General features: G+C 45.8%; 1 protein-coding gene across 3 annotated transcripts in view; it reads left to right on the top strand.

The window, feature by feature from the left end:
- Positions 1–23,938, top strand: part of LOC119465099 (rho GTPase-activating protein 1) — a 262,330-nt gene that overhangs the window by 165,534 nt on the left and 72,858 nt on the right. For all 3 annotated transcript variants that reach the window (XM_049656190.1, XM_049656191.1, XM_037725901.2), the window contains 3 exons: positions 15,058–15,189; positions 20,646–20,732; positions 21,642–21,740. In XM_049656190.1, the coding sequence (XP_049512147.1) occupies positions 15,058–15,189; positions 20,646–20,732; positions 21,642–21,740 (318 nt within the window). The remainder of the gene's footprint in view (positions 1–15,057; positions 15,190–20,645; positions 20,733–21,641; positions 21,741–23,938) is intronic.

Below are 23,938 nucleotides of genomic sequence, written 5' to 3'. Positions count from 1 at the left end.
TGGAAATGGCAAACAGACATGCAGTTCACTGCAATTCAGCTACATTATTTACAGTATAGACCACTTGTAACGTAACCGCTTATAGTGGACCGGATATAGTACGGCCTTTTCAGACTCCCGTTAATTTTCCCATAGCATGCCATGCATATGCATACCGTTTACAGTGCAGCCACGTGAGACGAAATACCGGTTATAATGCGGCTTCCGCGGGGAAATCTCGCCGACTAGGGTAGTAGCAAGCACGCTTCTCAACGAGGTGCGCCCATCAATGGGAGAAGAGATCAACGAGGGCGATGCGGAGGAGGAGCATGAGACGTGGAGCACGAGTCCAAGGGCAATAAAATTGTTGCCGCGCGCCGCATGTGCGAGTGAAAGCGCGTGGGGGACGCCCGCCTTCACGGAGAGCGAACGCACAGCGGAGAGCAAATGCGACTTCCATTGCGCGAAAGGCCGTGAGGGTATGGGAGGGAGGGAGGGTAGGCAACGCTCTGCTGCAGCACCAAATGCGTATCTTGCAACCGGGCGCAAGGGGAACTGGCGACGCAATCTCCCACGCGAAAGGAGCAAAGCGGGAAGGCAGCACGGGAGGGAGGGAGGGGCGGGGGGCGTCTTGTACTTTGCCAACAAATGTGTTCGCGCCTGTGCCGGCTGTCGGTGTTGTCGCACGCACCATATCTTGAAAGCAATCTCCACACGGCTCTGACCTTTGTATGCGCTGTGCTTACGCCGCTCAGTTTCCGTTGAAGTGATAGACCGCATGAACTATCGCTCGCTGCGGCGACTGCGTTTCCCCACGCCCGTGTTTTGACAGTGGTTGTCTGCGGTCATCGAGTCGATTCATGTTTGCTTGTGCGCATTGACACCACGCTTCTTAATTCAGTTAGTAAATGAATGTGTCAAGTTTATGCAGCCGATAAATGTACTAACCTTACTCCTTATAGCTCTCTACTAATTTGCTATCGCACTTGATGCTTCACCTTTCAGGCAAAACAGACATTTAAAAAAATTATTACTTTGTCTGCTTCATGCGAAGATCGTGGGTACTTGGACATTAACCTTTCAACGTTCGTAAATTTAGACGGATGCAAAACTCCCAGTCGCACACTTCGATTCTCGGATACGCGTGGCTGCTTGATCTACATGTTTTGCATATGTGCAGGGCTAGAAAATCGTTGTTTTGGTTATAGTGCAGTACCGCCTATAGTGCAGATATTCACGACTCCAGCGACTTACGTTATAAGCGGTCTGCACTGTAGTAACCAATTACATGTAATCAGAGAGAAGCTGTAACAGGTGATGCCGCCTTGAGCACTTGAATTCAGCAGGACCTAGAATAGAATATTGCCCTTGCATAGATCATGTGCCTTACCTACTGGAGCGAAAGTACCGTCTGCTTTTCAAGCAAATAGCAAGCTCACCTTAGCCATGTCGAGGCTTGTACGCAATTAATTACTCGTATTTAATTTGTAATGTAATCAGCTACATATTTTTATAGTTTGGTAATTTACTTATTACTTTTCTTCCCTTGGTAACATTCACTGTAATTCAGCTACATTATTTAGTAACCAATTACATGTAATCAGTTACTCTATTGATGAGACAAGCTGTAACAGGTGACGCCACTTAGAGCACTTGAATTCAGCAGGAACTAGAATAGAATGCCTGCAGTCGTGTCACTAAGTGGCATCGCAGATGTCATTGAGTGACACGAGAGGCAAACACAGGCGCAGAGTTTTTTTTTTTTTGCTCATCTTAACGCCCCACCAAATGCTGGCCGACAAGTTGAACCAATGTTGCTATGGCTTGATAGTAATATCTACTTCGGACATCAAAGCCAGGAAATCACCTACGCCCAGGGACAATTTGTCACCTTTTCTTTGGCCATACCGAAAGCACCCTCTTCGAGCCCCAGAAACAATTTAGCCCTGCGGCCCACAGAGAGCCCACAGATGAGCATTGAGTTACCATTGAGTTACCGCATTCTTGTGCGCCAAGTGTTTACACGTTACAACACCTTCCCTCATATATTGACCGAGTTTTCAGTGTCACTTCTGGTATCTTCACAAGAAAATGAGGAACGATGACAGACAAATTGAAAAGCAATTGTTAATGAAAATAAAGTGTGAAAGGCTCCAGAGGATGCACTGAAAGAGCCAGGCCAGCTCTTTTTATTTACTGCAATAATGCAATTTGAAGAAAAGTTTGAAAATGTTGCATAAAGGTAACCAATTTCTTTATAGTCATTCTCCAATTATTCTTGCGGGGCAGTAATTATTACCATTATCGGTTACTTTTTTTCTGTAATATGTGCAATCTGGCCATGTTGAGCCGTAGCCACTTGTCTGCGAGTTTTGTAGCTGCTCGTGTTAAACATGCCAGGAGCATACCAGCCAACTCTCCCGAATTGTCCGGGAGCCTCCCGAATTTTGCTCGCGTCTCCGATTGTACGGACCCAACCGCAAATCTCACAAAAAGTAGTCGCCACAGCACAGCGTTTTCTTTTTTTTCATTCTGCTTTTTTTTTCTACGCCCTATCACCATGCGAGAAAGCAGTGTGAGAGCAGTTAGTCTCCAGCATGCACCTTGAATTGTGGTAGCGGCCGCCGGCACCACCACGAACCCAAGCAACCGACGGGTGCTGCCATATGAAATTTTCCGGATTAGCTCGTCTCTGGCTGGCTCACGCGTTTTTAGCAATCCAGTCGTTAATCAATCATAAGTGCGCTACGCTTTTGGCTTTGTCAGGTTGTCGAGTGAAGTGCAGAATGCCGAACTACTCTGTTTCCACGAGTGTGGTTAGAGCGATAGATGGTGCTTTCATAAGCCAAGAATAAGTACTTCAAGTATTTATGATATTATATATGACTGACTTTGCGTGCTTTGTCACTTCGCAGAGAGATGACAAGTATGTACTTTCCACCACGTGCGCCGTTTCTCACGGTGGCAAACATTTTTTTTACCTCCCCCCCCCCCCCCCTTGCGCGGCAGTCTCCCGAATTTTATTGTTGCTAGGTTGGCAGGTATGCAGGAGCACATGCGGTAGTTTCATTTTGAGAAGGCAAGCTGGCAACCTTCAGCAATGATCTTTTAGTGTCAAGCTTCGCATTCATGTGATCTGCAGTGCGAGTTTCTGCACATAATCGGGAAAAAAATTAAGAAAATTGTGGTTTCATAAGTCTGCAAGGCAGATGTCTCCTTGACATGCGGCCACTGCATTGAACAACCTGATCTGTCTCGCAATTTTTTAATGCCAACTAAAATTGTGCACTTGTGCCTTTTAAAATGCAGGGATAACCAGGTTTCTTAGGTTTCTGCCAGCCTTCTGCAGAATTTCATAAAATTTAACTTGAATATAGTCTTTTTAGTTAGTACTGGTACTTTTGTGCCTAAAGTACCGGTACCAATAGCGGAGCTGAAACCAAAGTATCGAGGGTTTTTGGTCCTTGTGCAATGTAGCTGTAGCTGATGTGCAATGAGGTAAGCCGATGCATGACACTCTGTGTAGGGCAGTAAGTAGTAGTGCGCATAATTTGATGGTATTGTAAGAGTATGACATTGTAACCAGGCTGCTTGTGCTTCTGCTGCTGTTTTTGCCAGCATGGGGACGAGGGAGTCCCTCAAGCCATCCATGAATGGCTTTTCCCTTCGCCTCCGATTCCATGTATTAGATAAACGAGTGAAGAAACAGTCAATCAATTAATCAAAATTAAATTAATGAATCAATCAATCACTTCGCCATCTTTTATGTGGCATCATAGCCCTTTAAGTGGCTGCATGTGCAAGCCAAGAAAACTGATTCTTGAGCAAGTTGGTAAATCTTGCTGTACATTTTTGGAAACGTTGCACAACTACCGAATGCGAACTGTTGAAAGGAGTATTTCCGACCTGTCAGATTTTTACATTTTAATGAAGGTCCTAGCAATCTAAAGCCTAGAAAACGTACAGACAAGCATTGGAGCACCCTAAGTAGTTTAACATAGTATTCTTGTTTCTATGAACCAGTTACCATTTCGGTACCCAGGAGGTGGATGACATCGTGCTACATTGGCCGTCTTCATTCCATAGATGCAAGCGCTGCCAGAATGAATGCGCACAGCACTCTTGTTTATTTTTTCATTAATTAATTCATTCATTCATTCATTTTCTTATTTACCCAAAGGGTCCAGAAACTGCACATTGCATGAGGCATGAGTGGGTAACTACTGAATATTTTTTAGCACAGCTAGTAACAGCACCAAAAAGGTAGTAAGAAGCATGAAAGCAAATAAAGAGCATAGAAAAATAATAGGGAGTGCAGTGCAAATAGTTGTAGCTCAAAGTAATGATCATGCAATACAGTGTAGACCGCTTATAAAGTAAGTGGCCGGAGTTGCGAATATCTGCACTATAAGCGGTACCGCACTATAACCAAATCAACAATTTTCAAGACCCACACATATGCAGAACATGCACACCGAGGCGCCACGCGTATGCGGCAGTCGAGGAATGCAGCTAGAACGTTTGCATTCAATTTACAGTCGAATCTCGTTAATTCGAACCAAATCACGCTACGGCGCCTTCGACCGGCATTGCTCCAGCACCTCCATAGAGTAAAAGCTCAGGAGAGACCCCTCAATGTTGCGCACGAACAAAACAAAAAAAAAGAAAGAAAAAAAACACGGCGGAAATTTCACCCTCTCTCAAATGGAAAGGTCGCTGATTCTGCGTTGTGCCGGAACATGCGTGTACGTGCCGACGTCTCAGCCACGCTACCGTAGCCATGCGTAGAAAATGTCAGTGAACCCTTCTTTCTCCTTTTTGCTTCCTCTACTTTCTAGTCACGTGTTGACCTTGCATGCTGCGGCTACGGCACAGAGGGAAGCAGCGGCGCTGTCCCAGGCCGGCCAATGAAACTGCCCACGCCGGCAAACGCCTGCTTCCCAATAACGGCAGAAAACGAAACTTCGGGAAGCTGGCGCCGGGCCGGCTGCAGGGGCGGCGCCTGCACGGCGGCGGGCGCGCATGGTGACAGTCGAAAGTGAGGGAGCTACGAGGGAGGGCAAGGAAAGCCACTGAAGCGGCGGAGTTGCCGAGGCGAAATCCGCTTCCCTGCCGCCCTCCTCCCTCACATTCCACGGTCTCCACGTGCGCCCTTCGCCGTGCCGCGCGGGCGCCGCCTGCTCCGCGAAGTTTCGTTTACTGCCGTTATCGTGAAGCGAGCGCTGGCCGGCGTTGGCAGTTTCGTCGCCCTCGCTCGCTATGCGTGCTGTGATATTTCACGACTCGCACTCAAGATTCTGGTTTCAGCCTTACTGGCTGTTCGTTCGCACCACGTGCCCTTCTCCACTTCCTCTCTCTTTCTTCCTCGAGCACTCCTTGGGGCGCCCGTTTGAGGGGAGCGTTCGCCGTGTCAGCTGACTTCCGTACTTCCAGGCAGCCGCACTGTAACTGGTATTTCGTTTCCCGCAACTGCACTATAAGCGATACGTGTATGCATGGAGTGCTATGGGAAAATTAGCGGGAGTCTGAAAAGACCGCACTATATCCGGTCCTGCACTATAAGCGGTTACGTTATAAGTGGTCTATACTGTACAATAGCACAAGATAATGATCCTAACACAAAAATTATAATGCAATAAATACAAACTGGACAACAAAGCAGCACAAACGGAAAAAAGAAATAGTGGGCAAATGAAGCCTAAATAGAATGAATAGTCCTAAAATTCTTAGTTGTTTATGAAAGCTTTGTTTGTATAGGTGGGTTAGCAGAGCCAATTGGAAAGTAGATGATTCTGTAATATTGGCAATGGCTTGCAGCAGGGCGTTCCACTCGTTTATTGAAAGGGTGGCTGTAAGCGTGCAACGCTGTCATACCAGACAACGCTGTCATACCAGACGCTGTCATACCAGACATACCATACCAGACATACCAGACATACCAGTTTGTCATTTCCAGACTGACAAGCATTTTCCATGAGTCATACTTGTCAAGAGTAAGTGACCTTTACATGCAAGAGAAGTGCGGTAGAATTGTTACTCCAGTAATTGTTACTCAGTACTCCTTTAGTGAAAGGGAGCACAGATTGCTTGACATTCTTGTTTCTTTTTGCTTTATTTTGTCTAGGAGCATAAGCATAAGGAAACCTACTTCTGCAGAATATAAGCAAGTACACATGCTACTGATGCACACACCGGCCCGTATATTTTTACCGAGGATGCTTTTAGCAATTCTTATACTATTTGATCCCCACTCACGTCCAAGATCTTGGCGCACGAAAAGCAAGGCGCACGTGAATGAGACGATGTGCACCATCACCTTTATTTTAATTGTTCCAGTTCTCACTCAGTTATCCATCAGCCTGTTTCTCCCACAGGATCATTGACAGCATTTTTGAAGGCTACACTTTAGCCAGGATGACATAACAAGGTGCGCTAGCATGGGCGGCAGGCTGAGCTTGCATCTGTTTTTTCTTTTTTCTTGCTGGCATCTTTCACAATTTAATAAAGAGACACTAAAGACACACATTGAATTTATTTAGGCTGGCAGTCTGCTCCTTCAAAAACCCACAAATTTGGCATGAAAAGGTGGATTATTACTGTAGAAAACGGAAACTCCGACTTCCACATCTTAAATTTTGCTCGAAGATTTTGTCGGGACTCTTTGTGTGTGACATTACAGATTTCAAAGTGTTTTCTCATATTTAGATTACTGTGGTGCACTAAAAGTTCTCGAACCTTTCTCACTTGAGTCTCTGGTTTCTGTAGATTGCCAGGTGATCTTTTTTTACTGATGAACAATCAACATCTAAGTGGGCATTGTCCGTGGCACCATAGAAAGTCGGTACAGGAAGTACTGGGCCTTAAGCAGGAGTAAGTGTTACAAAGGCAAAGTGAGTTCATTATCACCATCAGCCCATTTTTTGTGTCCACTGCAGGACAAAGGCTTCTCCCAAGAGGAGGAAACAACTTTATTTTGTTAATTTGCTTAGTGAGGGGTGGCTACCAGGTGGTGCCTTACAGCCACCTCCTCAGCTCTTGTGATGGCCCGAAGTTGAACCTCCAGGTTCGGGTTCATGAGTATCGCTTCCCACGCTTCAGGCGAGGGAGCGGCCAGGAGATCTGGTGGGGGGAGATCTTCTCTGCAGTCCCAGAGAATATGATTTAAGGAGGCTATGGACCCACATAATGAGCAGTGTGGGTCTGTCAAGTCAGGGTAAAAGTGTGCGTATATTTGTGGGCTGGGAAAGGAGTGCGTTTGGAGTCGGCGCCAGGTGACTTCTTGTCCGTTGGTGAGCTTGGGATGAGGTGGGGGTTTTGTCTGTCTTGCGAGGCGGTAGTATTGGGCAATTTCGTGGTATGTGGTCAGTGGCTCGCTGACCAGGTCCCCTGGGTCAGAGACGGGACCCATCGTTCGGCTGACGAATCCTCGAGCACACTGGTGGGCCGCCTTGTTCTCCGGGTTCCCTGCGTGAGCCGGGACCCATATCAATTCAATTGGGGTGGTTTATTCTTCACTATCTTGTTGTTTAGGGGAGAGTAGGGGATGCAGTAGTCGTAGTGTGGCTGGGGCCACGATTCCACGTGTAAAGTTGGATATGGCGATCTTTGAGTCGCTGATTATAGTTGTAAATCCGGCTGCTGCAGCGAGGGCAATGGCCGCCTCTTCTGCCTCCGCCGAGTTGAGGGCACGCACAGAACAGGCCGTCCGTATTGGTGTTGCTCGGGGAGTAAATTGGTTGTTGTTATTGTTGTTGATTATCTTGGGGAGGCTAATTACGCTAATTGCATACGTGTTATGTGGCAAGGAATATTGAGCAGCGTCAACATATGCTGCTTCGGAGTTGGACCCGTGGGTTTTGTGCAGGGCTTGAGCTCTCGCTTTTCGTCTGCTGTCGTGACGACCTGCCAGCATGTTCTTTGGCAGTGGCTTGATGATGAACCTCTTTGTGATGTTGGGGGGAACGGTGGCAGGATCCTTGTGCGTTGGAGACACTCTGTGCCCGATGCGGTCCAGGATCCAACGGCCTGTCTTGCTTCCCTGTAGTCGGTGAATGTGTGCCATGCAGTGTGCTTCTAGAAGTTCTTCCACGGTATTGTGCAACCCCAGGCTTAGGAGGTGCTCGGTAGGGGTAGTACGGATGAGCCCCAGCGCAGATTTGTACACTTTGCGAATGAGGCCGTCCAGTTTTGCTTTTTCAGTTTGGAGTAGATGTAGGTAGGGAAGGGGGTAGGTGAGCCTTGAGATGACAAAGGAGTGGATGATTTGGAGTAGCTCCTTCTCCTTCATACCTTGCTTGCGTGCCCTCACTCAGGTGATTAAATTGACCGTCTGATTCACTGCTATAGTGAGACGATCAATAGTGAAGTTGTTGTGGCGATTCTTTTGTACAAAAAGGCCCAGGACCCTCATATAATCCACGTGAGGTATTGCAGTGTTGTTGACGTACACGTTAATGTTGGGTAGTGGGGTTTTTATTCTGCTCCGGTCTGGGGGTCGCAGTACTAGTATCTCCTATTTGCTCTGCGAGCACTCTAAACCCGCGTCAGTCACATGCTGGACGACTGTGTCGGCTGCCTTCTGCAGGGTCTCTTCGACTTGTCTTCGAATATTATAGGACAGTTGATATATGCTAGCTCAAAATATTTATAACAAACAATGACGTTACCTGACGTGACAGGACAATTACAAAGCACACAAAATCAACATAAGATGTGTGTTCCATCGAAACTGTAGACAGATATAAGGAACTCTAGACAGAAATCTTGCACAGCGTTGTCGGAAACAGGCATGTTATTGCTGCAACGCACACAGCTATCGGCCCGACAGCACTGTACTTACGTCCACCGTCAGGATTTTAAAAAAAAAAGAAGAAAACGCTTCATACTGTACTACAGAGGCATAAATAAGAAGTATAATTACCTCGAAATGGCAAATCAGCGCCGGGGAAAACGCTGCACATCGATGCACGCTGATAGACCCACAAAGCTGCGAAGGACAGGGGTAAAACAGTTGCCTTGCGTTGTTTTGAAGTATTAACAGCATCCATAGATAAAACTACCAAATATATTACTGCACGAATGAGGTTACGCAGGCGCTAACACCACGGGTTCCTTAAAAACACATCGTTCATTCACTAACACGCACGCCTCGCCTTGACATGGCGGCCGCCATTGCACACGTGCTGTGCGCAACTACGGCTGACTACGGTCGCAGTTTTATATCCTTCCCAACCGCCGTGTTCCCTTCTCCTGCGATACTGCTCTTTGATGTCAATAAATATTATGGCCTTTTATATGCGGTATCAAGTCAGTAATTTAGGTTAAAAGTTTTTACATTTACTTTTTGCGCACTTCAACAGAAAATACGACACTAACGAAACTTCAGCCGCAAACAAATATGGTTGCTGCTATTGCCATGGGTGTTCTGTGCTATTGCACCGTCGTTCGTAAGCTGACCGGGCAGCGCGATTCTGCCTTGCAGATTACAGCTGGTAATTCATTTTTTTTTTTTTTTTTTCATGGGGAAGTATTCGCTGTGCTGTAAACACTAGCTGTTTCCTCAACGACTCATCGCGACGAGGTTCAGTGAAGCACAATTGGCAAGACCATGTTGGCGCACGGCGCTTTTGTGTATGTCGCCGAGAGATGGCCAGTTTCACTAGCTTAGTGCGCTGAAACTAATGCAAACGTGCGAACGCAGTCTGCTGCACATTTGTACAGCAGGCCTGATTTTTAATTATTCAGTGATTAAATAGAAACACCTCTCCATGCAAGCAAGGGGTCCGCTAGTCTATTTTTTTCATCAACTTTCACCAGCAAACACGAGCTGTGGAATCCATCAATACATGTTGTATCAGACCAGCAACAATCTGCATAAGACCAATAGGACCTATTAGTCTAACAGAGATACTAGTAGACACGCAACACTGTTTGCATAAGACTAATACAGGGCCTATTGGTCTTATAGGTAAATCAGTACGACTAATAGAAATTTCTATTGGTCTAATACAAAACTGATACAACTAATACAAAACTGTATTAGACCAAGACAAACTTGTAATAAATTTCTATTAGTCTAATACAAAACTAATACAACTAATACAAAACTGTATTAGACTAATACAAACTTCTATTAGAATTTTTGCTAGGGATGGTCTGACTACCCCGCAGCGTCTTACCACGCCACGGCATCTGACACACGTCTTTCGCCCGGCGAACTGCTTCACTGAAGAGGGTCTGGAATGCCAAACGCATGAAGCTAGCATTGGAGACTGAGGAATAGCTAGCTATTCGGCTCGCAAAACACTTGGACTTGTCGGCTTATAATTTATACCTGGCTCATATCGATGAGTGTATACCCGAGTATAATAATTACAGCTACATCAAAGGCTAACCAAGTGAAACCATGCCTTAATCAGGGTAAACCAAGCTTTCGCTTTGCATATCCAGGGTTAGCTCAGCTAAGCCGCATTTGCTATCTTCAACTGCACTTCCCTTGGCACCCATTCTGTGACACCGGTTATCCATCCTGCCCACCTCGATTTTTTTCTCTCTATGTTAGTTAAAATATCGGCTGTCCCCGTTTGCTCTCTCATCCACATCACTCTCTTCCTGTCTCTTTAACGTTAGGCCTACCATTTTTTGTTCCATCGCCCTTTGCGCGGTCATTAACTTGTTCTCGAGCTTCTTTGTCAACCTCCAAGTTCCTGCCCCATATGTTAGCACTGGTAGAATGCAATGATTGTACATTTTATTGCGATAGCAATTATATGGACACTCAAAAGCAGATTTCTGCCGTCGGCGTCGCCGTCGTCGGCGCCGTCGCCGTGAGGTTCCGTATGACGTCAATGGAGAAGAAATCGTCGCCGCGCACCGAACGCTGTATGTGCAAGTGAAAGGGCGCGAGGGGCGCGCACTTTCACGGGGAGTGAACGCACGGCGGAGAACAAACGCGCTTTCTGCGCCGTGCTCCCTTGAGGGCTGCAGAAGTAGGCATCTCTTTCCTCCTTTACAATCACCATATATGTAGAGCAAACGCGCCTTCTTCCGACGCGCGAGAGGCCGTGGGGGAGGGGGGGGGGAGGGAAGGGAGGCGACGTTTAGCTGCGGCACGCAGTGCCTATTTATATCAGAGGCTCCGGCAACAGTCACCAACGCCGCACGCATTTTCAACGAACGCGGGAAAAACGCCGACGGCGTCGACAACAGTTCTGCGTGTTGCCGGTGCTGCTGCATGTCCAAGTTTATACAGATGATAAAGCTACTATCATTACTCCGTATAGCTCTCCACAAATTTGCTATCGCAATTGATGCTTCGCCTTTCAGGTGAAACTGCGACAACTTTTTTTCTTTTCAATGACAGTGGCAAGCTCCCAGTCAGGATTTGGCAATGCCTGCCGTATGCACTCAAACCCAATTTTATTTTTCTGTAAACTTCTTTCTCGTGATCAGGATCTCCTGTGAGTAATTGATCTAGATAAACGTAAACCTTTACAGACTCTAGAGGCTGACTGGCGATCCTGCATTCTTGTTCACTTGCCAGGCTATTGAACATTACCTTTGTCTTCTGCATATTCATCTTCAACCCCACTCTTACACTTTCTCGATTAAGGTCCTCAATCATTTGCTGTAATACGTCTCCATTGTTGCTGAATAGGACAATGTCATCTGCAAATCAAAGGTTGCTGAGATATTCACCGTTGATATTGACTCCTAAGCCTTCCCAGTCTAAGAGCTTGAATACTTCTTCTAAGCATGCAGTGAATAGCATTGGGGAGATTGTGTCTCCTTGCCTGGACACCTTTCTTGATATGTAACTTTCTACTTTTCTTGTGGAGAAACAAGGTAGCTGTGGAATCCTTGTAGATGTTTGCCAAGATATTCACGTATGTTTCTTGCGCTCCTTCATTACGCAATGCCTCCATGACTGCTGGTATCTATACTGAATGAAATGCCTTTTTATAATCTATGAAAGCCATATCTATGAATCTATAGTGGAATCTCGTTGATACGATTTTCACAGGAACCAGAAATAAAGCGGATCATCTGAAAATCGTATCATCCAAGGTATTAACTAAATCTTTAGTATTATCTGGAAAATAAAAAAAAACTTATCATCCCAAAAAATGTGTTACGCAGAATCGTATCAACGAGGTTCCACTGTAGACAGGTTTTTGATACTCCGCATATTTCTGAATTATCTGATTGATAACATTGATGTGATCCATCGCAGAATATCCCTTCCTGAAGCCAGCCTGTTCTCTTGGTTGGCTGAAGTCAAGTGTTGCCCTGATTCTATAGGAAATTACCTTTGAGAATATTTTATATAATACTGAAAACAAGCTAATCTGCCTATAATTATTCAATTCTTTAATGTCTTCCTCCTTATGGATTAGTATGTTGGCGTTCTTCCAGCTCTCTGGTACACTTGAAGTTGTGAGGCATTGCGTATGAAGGGCCGGAAGCTTTTCAAGCATGATGTCTCCTTCATCTTTGATTAAATCTACTGTTATTCCATCTTCTCCTGCCACTTTTCCCCAGAAAGCACGCCGTCAAAAAAAGAAACAGCACTGTAAGGATAATTTGAACGTACACTGTAGTAGCATTGTAACATTGCAAACAATGATGGAAAACTCCAAAAAGAAACGAAAAAAATAATGCACTATATCAGAATTAAATATCTCAGAACAAAAGTGTTGCCAGAACACTGCACAAAAAGAAAGCAATAATGATAATAATAACAAAGAAACTGTCAGCCCTTCCACTGGGGTGGAGATGGAAGACCAGCGAAGCTGTACTATGGTGGGAATTATGTATTTCTAATTATGACTATTAACATGTGATGGTCTAATTGGTTATTTGAACTATTAAAGAATGAGAAATATATATGATCCGGTGTTTTTCATTTATTTAGTGCCTAATGCCGAGTGTCTATTTATTTAGCTGCTACAGTACACCGCCATATGATGTATGGCAAAGGTTGGCACGTTCTTCATAAACATGTCACCAAAGCCACGCGCGTTCAGTGCGAACGCAGGCAAAACGCTGCCACCGTCGACAACAGTTGTGCGCATCGTTATTGTGACCGCACACAACCGCTGTCAAAACGCTGGCTACGTGACGGAACGGCTAAACGCCGTTGTCGACACTGTTAGGGGAGAGGCGGGCGAGAGCCCAGAGGAGTCGGCGGCAGAGGCCGGCAGGGCTGCGCGCATGCGCCGCAGTGGGAGAGCGGGCACGCACAGTCTAGAGTGCCTCGGTGCCCTCCTCGCCCACCACTCCCCTTCCATTGGGAAGTCGCGTTTGTTCTCCGCCATGCGTTCACTCCCAGTGAAAGTGCGCGTCTCTCGCCCTCGCGCGCTTTCACTCGCACATAAGTCGCGTTTGCTCTCCGCCGTGCGTTCGCTCCTCGTGCGTTCGCTCCCCGTTCACTCGCACTTAAGTCGCGTTTGCTCTCTGCCATGCATTCGCTCCCCGTGAAAGCACGCATCCCTCGCGCACTTTCACTTGCCTATACAGCATACGGCCAATGAGAGTTTTTTTTCTATTGCCAGGCGTGACCACCGAAGAGTGAGCCCTTAGCAGCTTTGCTGTAAAAAGGCATAATTGCTGAGCATAATTTAGTACAGTGTAGACCGCTTGTAAGCCACCGGAGTCGCGAATATCTGCATTATAAGCGGTACCGCACTATAACCAAAACAATGATTTTATTGCGATAGCAATTATGTGGGCACTCTAGGTGCATTTTTAGCTGCTGTAGCTGTCGCTGTGAGGTTCCGTATAGAGTCAAAGGGTGATAAAATCGTCACCGTATGCTGTATGTGCGACTGAAAGCGTGCGAGGGTGAGCCAGTGATCGCGTCTCAATCTCGCACACGCAAGGGAGGAAAGCGGGAAGGAAGCGCGCTGTCTTCCATCGCGCACAAGTCTCGGAGAGGGGGGGGAGGTGCATTTACTCTGAGCTCGCACGCCCGCCCGCAGGGGCCGCTGTATCTTGAAAGCCACCTGCGACGGGGGCACAGTCCCCCGTGCACCGTGCTTGCTAATGCGCAGAGAGCCGCGGCGACGGACGTGCTTTCGAGTGCTCCCACCATTTTACCCGCAGCTCGTGAGGAATGCTGGGATGCGTGGCCAGCGCGGCTTGGTGCGCTGGACGAAAAATATGAAGAGCGCTATTCACGCGCCAGCAACGTTGCAACACGCTCGATGGCGCGAGACGCGCCGATTGTTTGCCACCATGACGTCGTGGAGCTCGACGTGCGCACTCGCGTTACGTTCAAGTATATCTCCGGCTTGAGGGGAGCGTTTGCCGTCTCAATTGACTGCCAAACTTCCAGGCAGCTGCACTGTAACCGGTATTTTGTCTCCCGCAACTGCACTATAAGCAATACGTGTATACATGGAGTGCTATGGGAAAATTAACAGGAGTCTGAAAAGACCGTACTATATCCGGTCCTGCACTATAAGCGGTTACGTTATAAGTGGTCTATACCACATACAGCTCAACTGAATATTTCCCTTTATTGTTTCTGTTAATTCATAAAAGACAGTGAACATGAAAGTTACAGAACACTTGATGGTTGCACCATTGTAGTTTGTGCCTGCTCAAGGTAAAACTGCAGAGTGTGCAGTTTTGCACTGTAGCGTGTGCAAACTGACACGGTGTGTCTGTTTCTGTAGCAAGTGTTAAATAGCGTGGATCTGGAATGCACAACCATTTATGCCAATGCAAAACACAACCAAAAGCATGCAGCAGCTGCATTTTATTCGACCACTGCTGCTGGCAGGTGGCACCAGATTCGCACCTGATACACAGTGTTCCCAGCAGAATTCTGAACGCTCACTGGATGCAACTCAGGCTGCAGCATGCAAGCATAACAGCGTCCCTGCTCCTTAGTTCTCACCTTTCAACGGTGCTTGTCGCACTGAACCTGTTGTGTGTAGGGTTGCTTTTGCCATTGACTCTCCTTCTTGAGTGATTTGTCGGAATGATCTGCTATCCCACTCGCTGTGGCCCATTTCTAGAAAAGTCATTTCGGTCTTGCGTTTAAGGAGATCCGTTCACATCCTCTGGCTGCAGGTACCTGATGCACACGCTGGATCAGTTTGTGGAGAGTGACTACACGCTGGTCTATTTCCACCACGGCCTCAACAGCAAGAACAAGCCGTCCCTCGGGTGGCTGTGGACCGCCTTTCGCGCGTTCGACCGCAAGTACGGGCTGTTATCACTTCCCCATTGTTGTGGTCGTAGACGGTGCCACTTTGTGATTGAGTGGCACTGGGAACAGGGCTGGCAAATTCAGCCTCTTCGGCTGGCCACTTGCTAATAAATAAACATTTAGCATGACCTCCGTCACTAATACGGCCAATTTGAAGTCATCTTGGAGGAGAAAAAGTGAGTCACCATCAAGCAGCAGGAAGAGTATTCTACCATTTTCATTGAACTTTGTACTAATTCCAAGCTCATTGAAGGCATCCTAATTAGGCATGGATGCTTGGGCGTGTTGGTATGGCATCGCTAAATGTAAGAGCGCGAAGCACAATGCTGAACACCACAGTGCTGTTTTTTAAATTTTTTAAATTTATTTTCATATACCTTACAGGCCTCAACTGAGGCATTGTATAAGGGAGGTCAAATGCTGAAGTATATACAGAGTAGGATAACAATAAAAAAACATAACAGCAAAATTGGGGTAAGTAGAAAACTAGTGATCTCGTATATTAGATTGCAAGATATTGCAATTCAGAAGAAATTATATCAAGTACAAGATGCCAGCTATGCATCATGGAACACAATAGGAGAAAATGCACAACAATATGCACAAAATATGCACAAAAAAACAAGTTGTATGAATTATGAGGACAAACAGATTAGCTGAGTGTTATCAGTGAAATGTTTTAGCAGATGTTAGCGAAAAGTGTCGTGATTGCGCTGCAGGGCTATGCAGTCCAGAAAATAGTTCCACAGGCGGATGACGCGCGGGAATGATGAGAAGTTAAAAGCATGTGTAGAGCCGTAGATGCGGGTGTAGCTGTAAATATGTAATATATGCGATAAGTAAGAGCGACGTTTAGTGGCGTTTTAAATGAAGCCTCGGGCATTACTCAAGCACAATACGTGGAAGCGCCAAACCAGTTTCAACTAGTTAATTACACTTTGAAAACATAAATTTTTTTCATTTTCATGGCAGAAAACAGATTTATTACTGGTAGCAGAACTCGCACATCAATTTTAGGGCTTTTTGCATAGTGTCACGTAGTAGTGACGGTGAAGAAAGCAGTCGCAAAACTGTGAATGACGAAACTGACTTTTTATTGGGCGAACCTATGCCCACAAAAGCAAGTTGCACTCAAAGCACAACAATAGCGACGAACACAGTGGGTGATCGGCGAAATCTGATCAGCGGCGAAATGCGTCGGCTTTTATACATAAGTCATTGAAGGTTCCAGAGTAATCCCTGGTGCCCGCGTGTCTTCCAGAAAGTACCAGACAATTCGCGTTGCTCATACACTCAGATTGCATGAGTGTCGGTGACAACAGACAACAGATAGAAGCATCGATAACGTTTGAGAAACTTCCGATACATACAGGTGCGTCCTGCGCTGAGCGATAACGTTTAACATTTCTTAACCGGTGAAAAGCGGCCACTGGTGAAAGAGAAACAGGAAACGTGAAAGAAAAAGAGAAACGTGCCAGTAGATAGCAGCATCGAAGTTCTTGGTGTGAACAGATTTATTTGCTTCTTCAAGTACCTCTAAAAGCCATCAGTTCAGGTTAGGTAGTATGGAGTAGGACCAGTTAATCAACTAAGCAGCTAAATGAAGGATTATAAGAATGCTGCATTACATTTGATTCAGTACAGTAGCCAATGAATGATTTAGAGTACATTAAATACAAAGTATCAACATTAACATAGAAACACTGAATATATGCTTCAGAACCAGTGTGCATATATAGCAGGAAACATCCAAAAAATGGAAATACATTTTGGAGTACTTTTGCATATTTTAGTCCCGTCTGTGCAGAAAGACTGCACGAAAGCTGCCAGGGTTTTGGTTACATTTGAATGCAATGTTATACTCATTCATTAATTAGCGATTAACGAAGCTGATGCTCTGAGAAATGTATGATGTCACAACAATGTGGTGTGTTTATTTTGATGTCGCGTTGACACTCATATTTCGTTTTTGTTTCATTTAGTGGCATGTCAACCGTCCACTCTAGATGAGACTGACTTGTTTGAAATTACTATAACACTATAAGCGGTCTCTTAAACCGTGCACTTCAATTAGTGTACTAGTGCCCAAATCGCTTTTTCTGCCAGTGATAGGTGTAGCCACGGTCCAAGTATCTAACGGTCTCGAGTGACTGTAGGAAGCGGACTTTAGATTTAGGACCACTAATTTTTAATGAAAATTCTCCAAAATTGCCAAATTAAAAAAAAATTGAAGCACGAAGTTTACAAATCTGTAACTTTGCATAAAAAAACAGATATTGGAGTTCCGTAAACTGTATCTGTTAGAACAGCTAAAGTGTGCAAATTTATCTATGGGTTTACAGTTTGCATGAAAAAGTCATATTCATCAATTAGTGGCATATTTCACAGCAGTATATACTAATGCACCAATTTTGTCCACTTTAATTCTATTAAGGTGCAGTTTACGGAATTGTGACAATGTTTGTCATTGCCAAGTTACAGAGTTGTAAACTTGATAGTAGAGTGTCTTGACATTCTGAGAATTTTCAAGAATAAAAAAAAGAACAATAGAATGGACGGCCTGAATAGAAGTTCTGCTTCCTACAGTCCCTAATTTTCTTTTAAATGCAACAATCCTCATCAAAATCGGTGCAGTGGTTGCTGAGAAAAATGATTTCTTCATTCCCATGTATTAGACAGGAACTCATAAACTAAAGCGTCCGGTTAAACTGCTATTGTCCATTTAAACAGGTATAAGGTTTGTACCCAAGTAAATTTGATCATACAAAGTTCCGTGAACTCGATTGAGCATTTGTGTACAACTTCTCATGCAACACGTGCTGGCCTTCTGCTGACAAGAATGTGAATCGGAGGATCCATCTTTGATAGCAGATTCTTTTTGCCCAACAGATTCTGCAGCAGCACTGTAAGTAACACAGAGGCATTCGCACCATCCGTAACTCCTTCTGTGAGCTTGTTCACCATGTGGCTAGGCCAGCACTGCGGTGAAATTTAACCCTGTCTCATCTCCACAGCCGCCCCTATAATAATACCGGCTTTAACAACGTATCGGATATAACAATGAGCAGCCTGGGCACTTTGAACTTTGGTCTGTGTTCTATGGTAAAATAAACAGCTTACTACAATGTTCCTTTGCTGCGCTATTGGTTATACAGTCAAACCTCGATATAAAGAAATTGACAAATTCCCGAAAAACTTGGTTATAAAGAGGATTTTGTCACATGCAGGTTCGGTACGAAAATTCGAAAAAGAAACGCTTACCGTATTTACTCGATTCTAACGCTCCCTCGATTGTAACACGCACCCGCTTTCCCTGACCAAAAGAGAGGAAGAAAAATTCTTTACAGTACCGCGCACCTCATGCTTTCATACAGAAATACAACTGTTGCTCAAGATTTACTCCCAATACACTAAAGTTGCAATGAACAAAAAAGTCCCAGTTTTGCCCAAAAGGTGAAGCATCGATTGTGACAGCAAATTAGCAGACAGCTATACGAAGTAGGGATAGTAGTTTTATCGCCCGTATAAACTTGTAAACATTCGCTGTTTAACTAAATTGGTAGACCAATCCCTACAGCACATGGTCGAAGCTCCGGAAGCTAGGCTCGAAGTGGGGTAGGAGGCGGCCGTATTGACATGCCAATGGCGATGTGGTCGTGCAAATTTAGGGTCGTACTCGATTCTAATGCGCAGGCAATTTTTGGACCCGTTTTATCAGGTCCTAGTGTCAGGTTAGGGAAGTGAAGTGCAGAGACTTGCGCAGTAACCAAGGTGGGGCGTTGCCAGCACGTTGAGAAAAAATTGTTTTTCTTCGGCAACATCAACTGGAAAACTAGAGCGCTGGCTTGGTGGGCTAGGCCAGCTGCAGCAAGCGGTGGGATCAGGTTTGAATGAAGGGAGGGGGAAAGGTCGTGCCCGCGGCGGCACGATCGCCGGGCCGAGGGATGCAGGCCCGTCTCGTGCACGCTCGCACGCATGCACACGCGTGCTCGCTCTCGCCTTGCAGTCGCCGTGAATTCGAGCACGCCAAGCGCAACGCCGCCGCTTCGCATTCCGTGGCGGTGGAGAAGGTGCTTCCGGTGGCTGCTCGCGCAAAACTGACAAAATTTGAACCGAAATCTCTAGGTTGTCGGTGGGGAAAATTCGTTATTGCGAGGGGGTCTCCCGCTGCCACTTCGTTATGTAGAGGTCTCAAATACATGTGCTTCTATGAAGTAACAGCGGGGAATGGAAAAACTTTGTTATATCCAGGAATTCCTTATATGGAGGTTCGTTATAAGCAGGTTTAACTGTAGCTCACTACTAATTTGCTATCGCAATTGATGCTTCGCCTTTCGGGCGAAACTGAGACATTTTTAAAAATTATTACTTTGCTTCATGCGAAGATCATGGGTAGTTAGACATTAGGCTTTCAACGTTCGTAAATTTAAATGGATGCAACACTCCCAGTTGCACGCTTCGATTCTCGGATACGCGCGGCTGTTTGGTCTACATGTTTTGCGTACGTGGAGGGCTTGAAAATCGTTGTTTTGGTTATTGTGCGGTACTGTTTATAGTGCGGATATTCAAGACTCCGGCAACTTATGTTATAAGCGGTCTACATTGTATATACACTGCAACTGCACATTGATAACACAAGCGTGAATATAATGTGAGGAGAGATTTTCGGTCTTTAAGAAAAAGAAAAAATGGAAAGAATAATTAGAATGCAAAGTGATGCTGCAAGGAAACGGAAGACAATGCATAAAAGCCCGTGCCCACAGAGCTATGTTCGTCGTTACTGCGAGCTTCAGTGAAGTAAAAGGACGAGTGCTGACGTCCTTGTCACTGTCCACCAGAACACTGTCGTCAACAGTGACGGCCACCAAGGTTATTAGACAAACAGGACTTCAGAAGTTCCCATGACACGACTGAACACGGCAGTGGCTTTTACGGATTGCGCTACATTGAAGACAGTTCACTTGACCTGCATGCACAACATTGTCTTGCTCAAGGTTGTGATTAATATGCTGTAACCAAATTGATGCGGCACTAACAGCGTTCTAAATCAGGAGAAGAAAGACGGTGCAAAATGCACAGATGGCAACGGGGAGCTTGCTGCTCTTGCAAGGCACACACAGGAGGGCACCATACATCGCGATGGTGCCTACTGGTTTAGTTCCCTGCAGTTTTAAGCACCAGTTATTAAGAAAGAAAGAAAAAAAAGTTGTTATTAGAACGTATAACGTTGCACATTATATTTGTGTCATATTGTTATATTTGGTGTTATTATTGTTATTGCTAATATTTTTATTGGTGTTATATGTGCGTCACAAACCTGTGTATAACGCGGCACATCCTGAGGCTGGAAATTTAGAAAGAAAACTGTCATTGTGGTTATCTTGGTTGAGGGCAGATGTGCTCTGTTCGGGAATGCTAGTGCGGGCACTGACGCTCTCTCCTGGTGCAGGTACAAGAAGAACCTCAAGGCCCTCTATCTAGTCCACCCAACTGGCTTCGTCAAGATACTCTACCAGCTTTTCCGGCCCTACATTAGGCGAGTGCCTGTTTCCCTCGCATACCCACGAGTAATGAATAGATCGAGTGCTTCAGCAAATCCAAACATATGTTGGAAAGTTCCATACCACATCTAACTGATGTCTCCTTTTTTGCTGTGAAATACTATATTGCTTAGCCTTTTCTCTCGCACATTTTTCAGTTGAGAAAGCCACTTTTTTCTTGCCCAATGGTCTTCATGCAGCCTTTATACTTTACTTTGTGAGAAATTGGAAATATGTTGTATTCTATATTCGAGTTAATTTTTTTCAAATGGCTGTTGAAATTCAAGTGGCTGACCAATTGGCTATTCCTTCTCACATTACTCACAGTTGGTGCTGTGATGGCACTGTGAAGACTTTGATATGTTTACATTGTTTATTTTGCACCAGCTAACCAATGTTACAAAGTTATTGTTTGGCGCAAGACGTGCCTTCGTGTATCGGAACTTTCTGGAATATTTTCGTTGATTCTATAGCGAAAGGATCTTGTCCACTCGGATAGTGTAGGCGAGGTTCATGCTGGAAGTACAGTCTGTTTCACACTTAGGGGAAAACTCGGAGCACCTTGGAAGGTGCTCTTGAGTTTTCCCCCCAAATGTGAAACAGACTGTAAATGCTGGAACATAGGTGAGCACCAGCCATTATGCTAGAATGTGCGATGAGTCATGTATAAATAGCCTTTACCGTCAATCAGATTTCGACGATTGTGCTCGCTGCTATCATTGTGCTTTGGGTATTATTTGTATCCTGGGCACAAGTTTGCCCAATGAAGAGGTAACCTCATAACACACCTTTGGCGGTGTCATACTTCTCACTGTCATTACAACGTGACAATAAGCTTCCCTTTAAAATTCCATAACGATTTGATTAGTTGATTAAATGATTGATTGCTTGATTGATTTGTGCAGTGCCAAATTTGGGAGGAAAATCTCTTACGTGAACCACCTGCACGAGCTGAAGCAGCACGTTCACTATGACCAGCTGCGGATACCCGAACAGGTGCTCGAGTGAGTAGTAGTACGCTGTGGCCCATTACTGCTCTCCGTTTGTTTATTTTATTTATTTCCAATCCCTCACGGGTTTATAACAGGAAGGGCGATAAGCTTATTGTTGGCAACAACCATGTGAGGAAAGCATAGGGGATGTCAACTGCTCCTTTTAATAATGCCAGTATAGGGGGAACGAATGTGGATGGAAACCCAGTGGAATGCCTGTGGGAGTGCTTCTTTCGCATTATGCAGGCAATGTTCATGCAAACTGAGCTACGGCGGCAACTGTGCCCCTATTCTTGAGTATTCGTATGTGTGTAGTAAAACTGTACCTGGGACTGTCAGTCAGTGCCACATCTTAAGCTTCTGGTTATACCTATGCCACAAATTCGGGTTGATTATGCACAAGTTGCGCTAGACAAAAAAGGTTGCAACGTAGACTTATAGACATTTGCTTGCAGCACTGGGTATGTCATCACAAAGTGGGTGCACAAAACTCACACCGTCACGCTAGCATTCTCTGCTACACAGCATCTGTCTGCACACTTTGCTGTCTTTTACCTATAGGAAAGGGGCATGGCTTTTCTGCTTTTTGTATTTCTTGTACTATACGCATAACAAGAAGCAAGACTGATGTGTAGAGAAAGTTTCAACGTTGAAATTGAAACCAAAGTGTGGAGCTGGGCAGGCCATGTAATGCGTAGGGTGGATAACCGGTGGACCATTAGAGTTACAGAATGGGTACCAAGAGAAGGGAAGCACTGTCGAGGACAGCAGAAAACTAGGTGGGATGATGAAGTTAGGAAATTTGGTGGCGCAAATTGGAATCAGCTAGCGCAAGACAGGGGTAATGGGAGATCGCAGGGGGAGGCCTTCGTCCGGCAGTGGACATAAATATAGGCTGATAATGATGATGAATAAGAAAATTATACAACTGTCAGCCCTGTGGCATCGGCAAGATTGCACCAGTGCTACCATATTTACACGAATGTAACGTGACCACAATTGTAATGTGAAGGTCAACTTCCCGGTCACGCGAAGTAAAAAACAATAAAACCACGAATGTAACGCATGATGAAGGGAAAAAAAATTGGCTGTCGTTTGGTTAAACCTAGTCGAGTACAGACCCCCGGCTGTGCTTAGGCATCTAGCGGCATTGATTTCACGGCGTTTGGCCAACCGTTTGGCACGCTTCTCTTGAGTCTCTTCAGCGCGCTGTCTCCACTTCATTTCTACGGCGATCCCTGGCCTCCTTCAGGCTGGCCGACTTCTCACCATCCATACTGCGGCCTCAAATATGGCTGGGGTGACGCGAGCTCTCCCCTTCTATACTACCGGTTATCACAGCTGCGGAGCGCGGGGTGTGACGTCATACAGAGGGCACAGTGAGCGCCCAACGGCAGGAGCAGTGGCCGCACAGCGATCGCGACGAGGCGAGTTGACAGAGAATCGAGGCCTATGGTGTGACGTCACACAGAGGGCGTGGCGAGCGCGCCAGCTGTGGCGGTTGCCAGGCAACCGCGGATGCACGCCTGTAGGCGCGGTGGCCGCGCAGCGACTGCGACGAGCCGAGTCGCCGGAGAATGGAGGCCCATGGTGTGACCTCACACAAAGGGCGTGGCAAGCGCCCAACTGCAGGAGCGGTGGCTGCACGGCGACCGTGACGAGCTGAGTTGCTGGAGAATCGAGGGCTGTGGTGTGACGTCACAGTGCGGCCACGACTCAAAGTGCGGCGCCGGCAAAGAGGCGAAAACCTGGCGTAATGTAGCTGTCGCTACAAAATAAATGGTACCTTTATTTAAGGAATCACTATAGGAAAACGATTTCACTCATCATAGTTGTCTGAGCAAGAGGCAGAGCTCGGGCAATCACTTTCATAGAGGTTTCACTCTCGTACCGAACGCGTCCCCGACAAGTGTTTCTGGTGCTGTGCCAAGCTCGCCATCTACGCACACTGCCAAGAGCGTTGTTGGCCGTATACATCAAGGGGTTCGGTGCCAGGTTGAGCCGAGTCTCGGGAAAGCAAAACTATCTCCAAAAGTGATTACCCGAGAATCAAGTGGTCGTCCGTGCCGTTGAACGCGTGTGAGATAAATCGCTTCTTAAAAGACCGCACAATGTACCAAGCTACTACAAGGCCCACAGAGCCCTTTCGACCAGCCTTTCGAACTGCCAGTGATGAATCATGACAAGAGTTGCACTACCTTGTCTACAAT

The sequence above is a fragment of the Dermacentor silvarum genome, chromosome 9 (assembly GCF_013339745.2).
Source record: "Dermacentor silvarum isolate Dsil-2018 chromosome 9, BIME_Dsil_1.4, whole genome shotgun sequence".
Taxonomy (NCBI): Eukaryota; Metazoa; Arthropoda; class Arachnida; order Ixodida; family Ixodidae; genus Dermacentor; species Dermacentor silvarum.
Note: the sequence above shows the minus strand (reverse complement) of the source record. Positions and strands in the feature narration are given on the sequence as shown.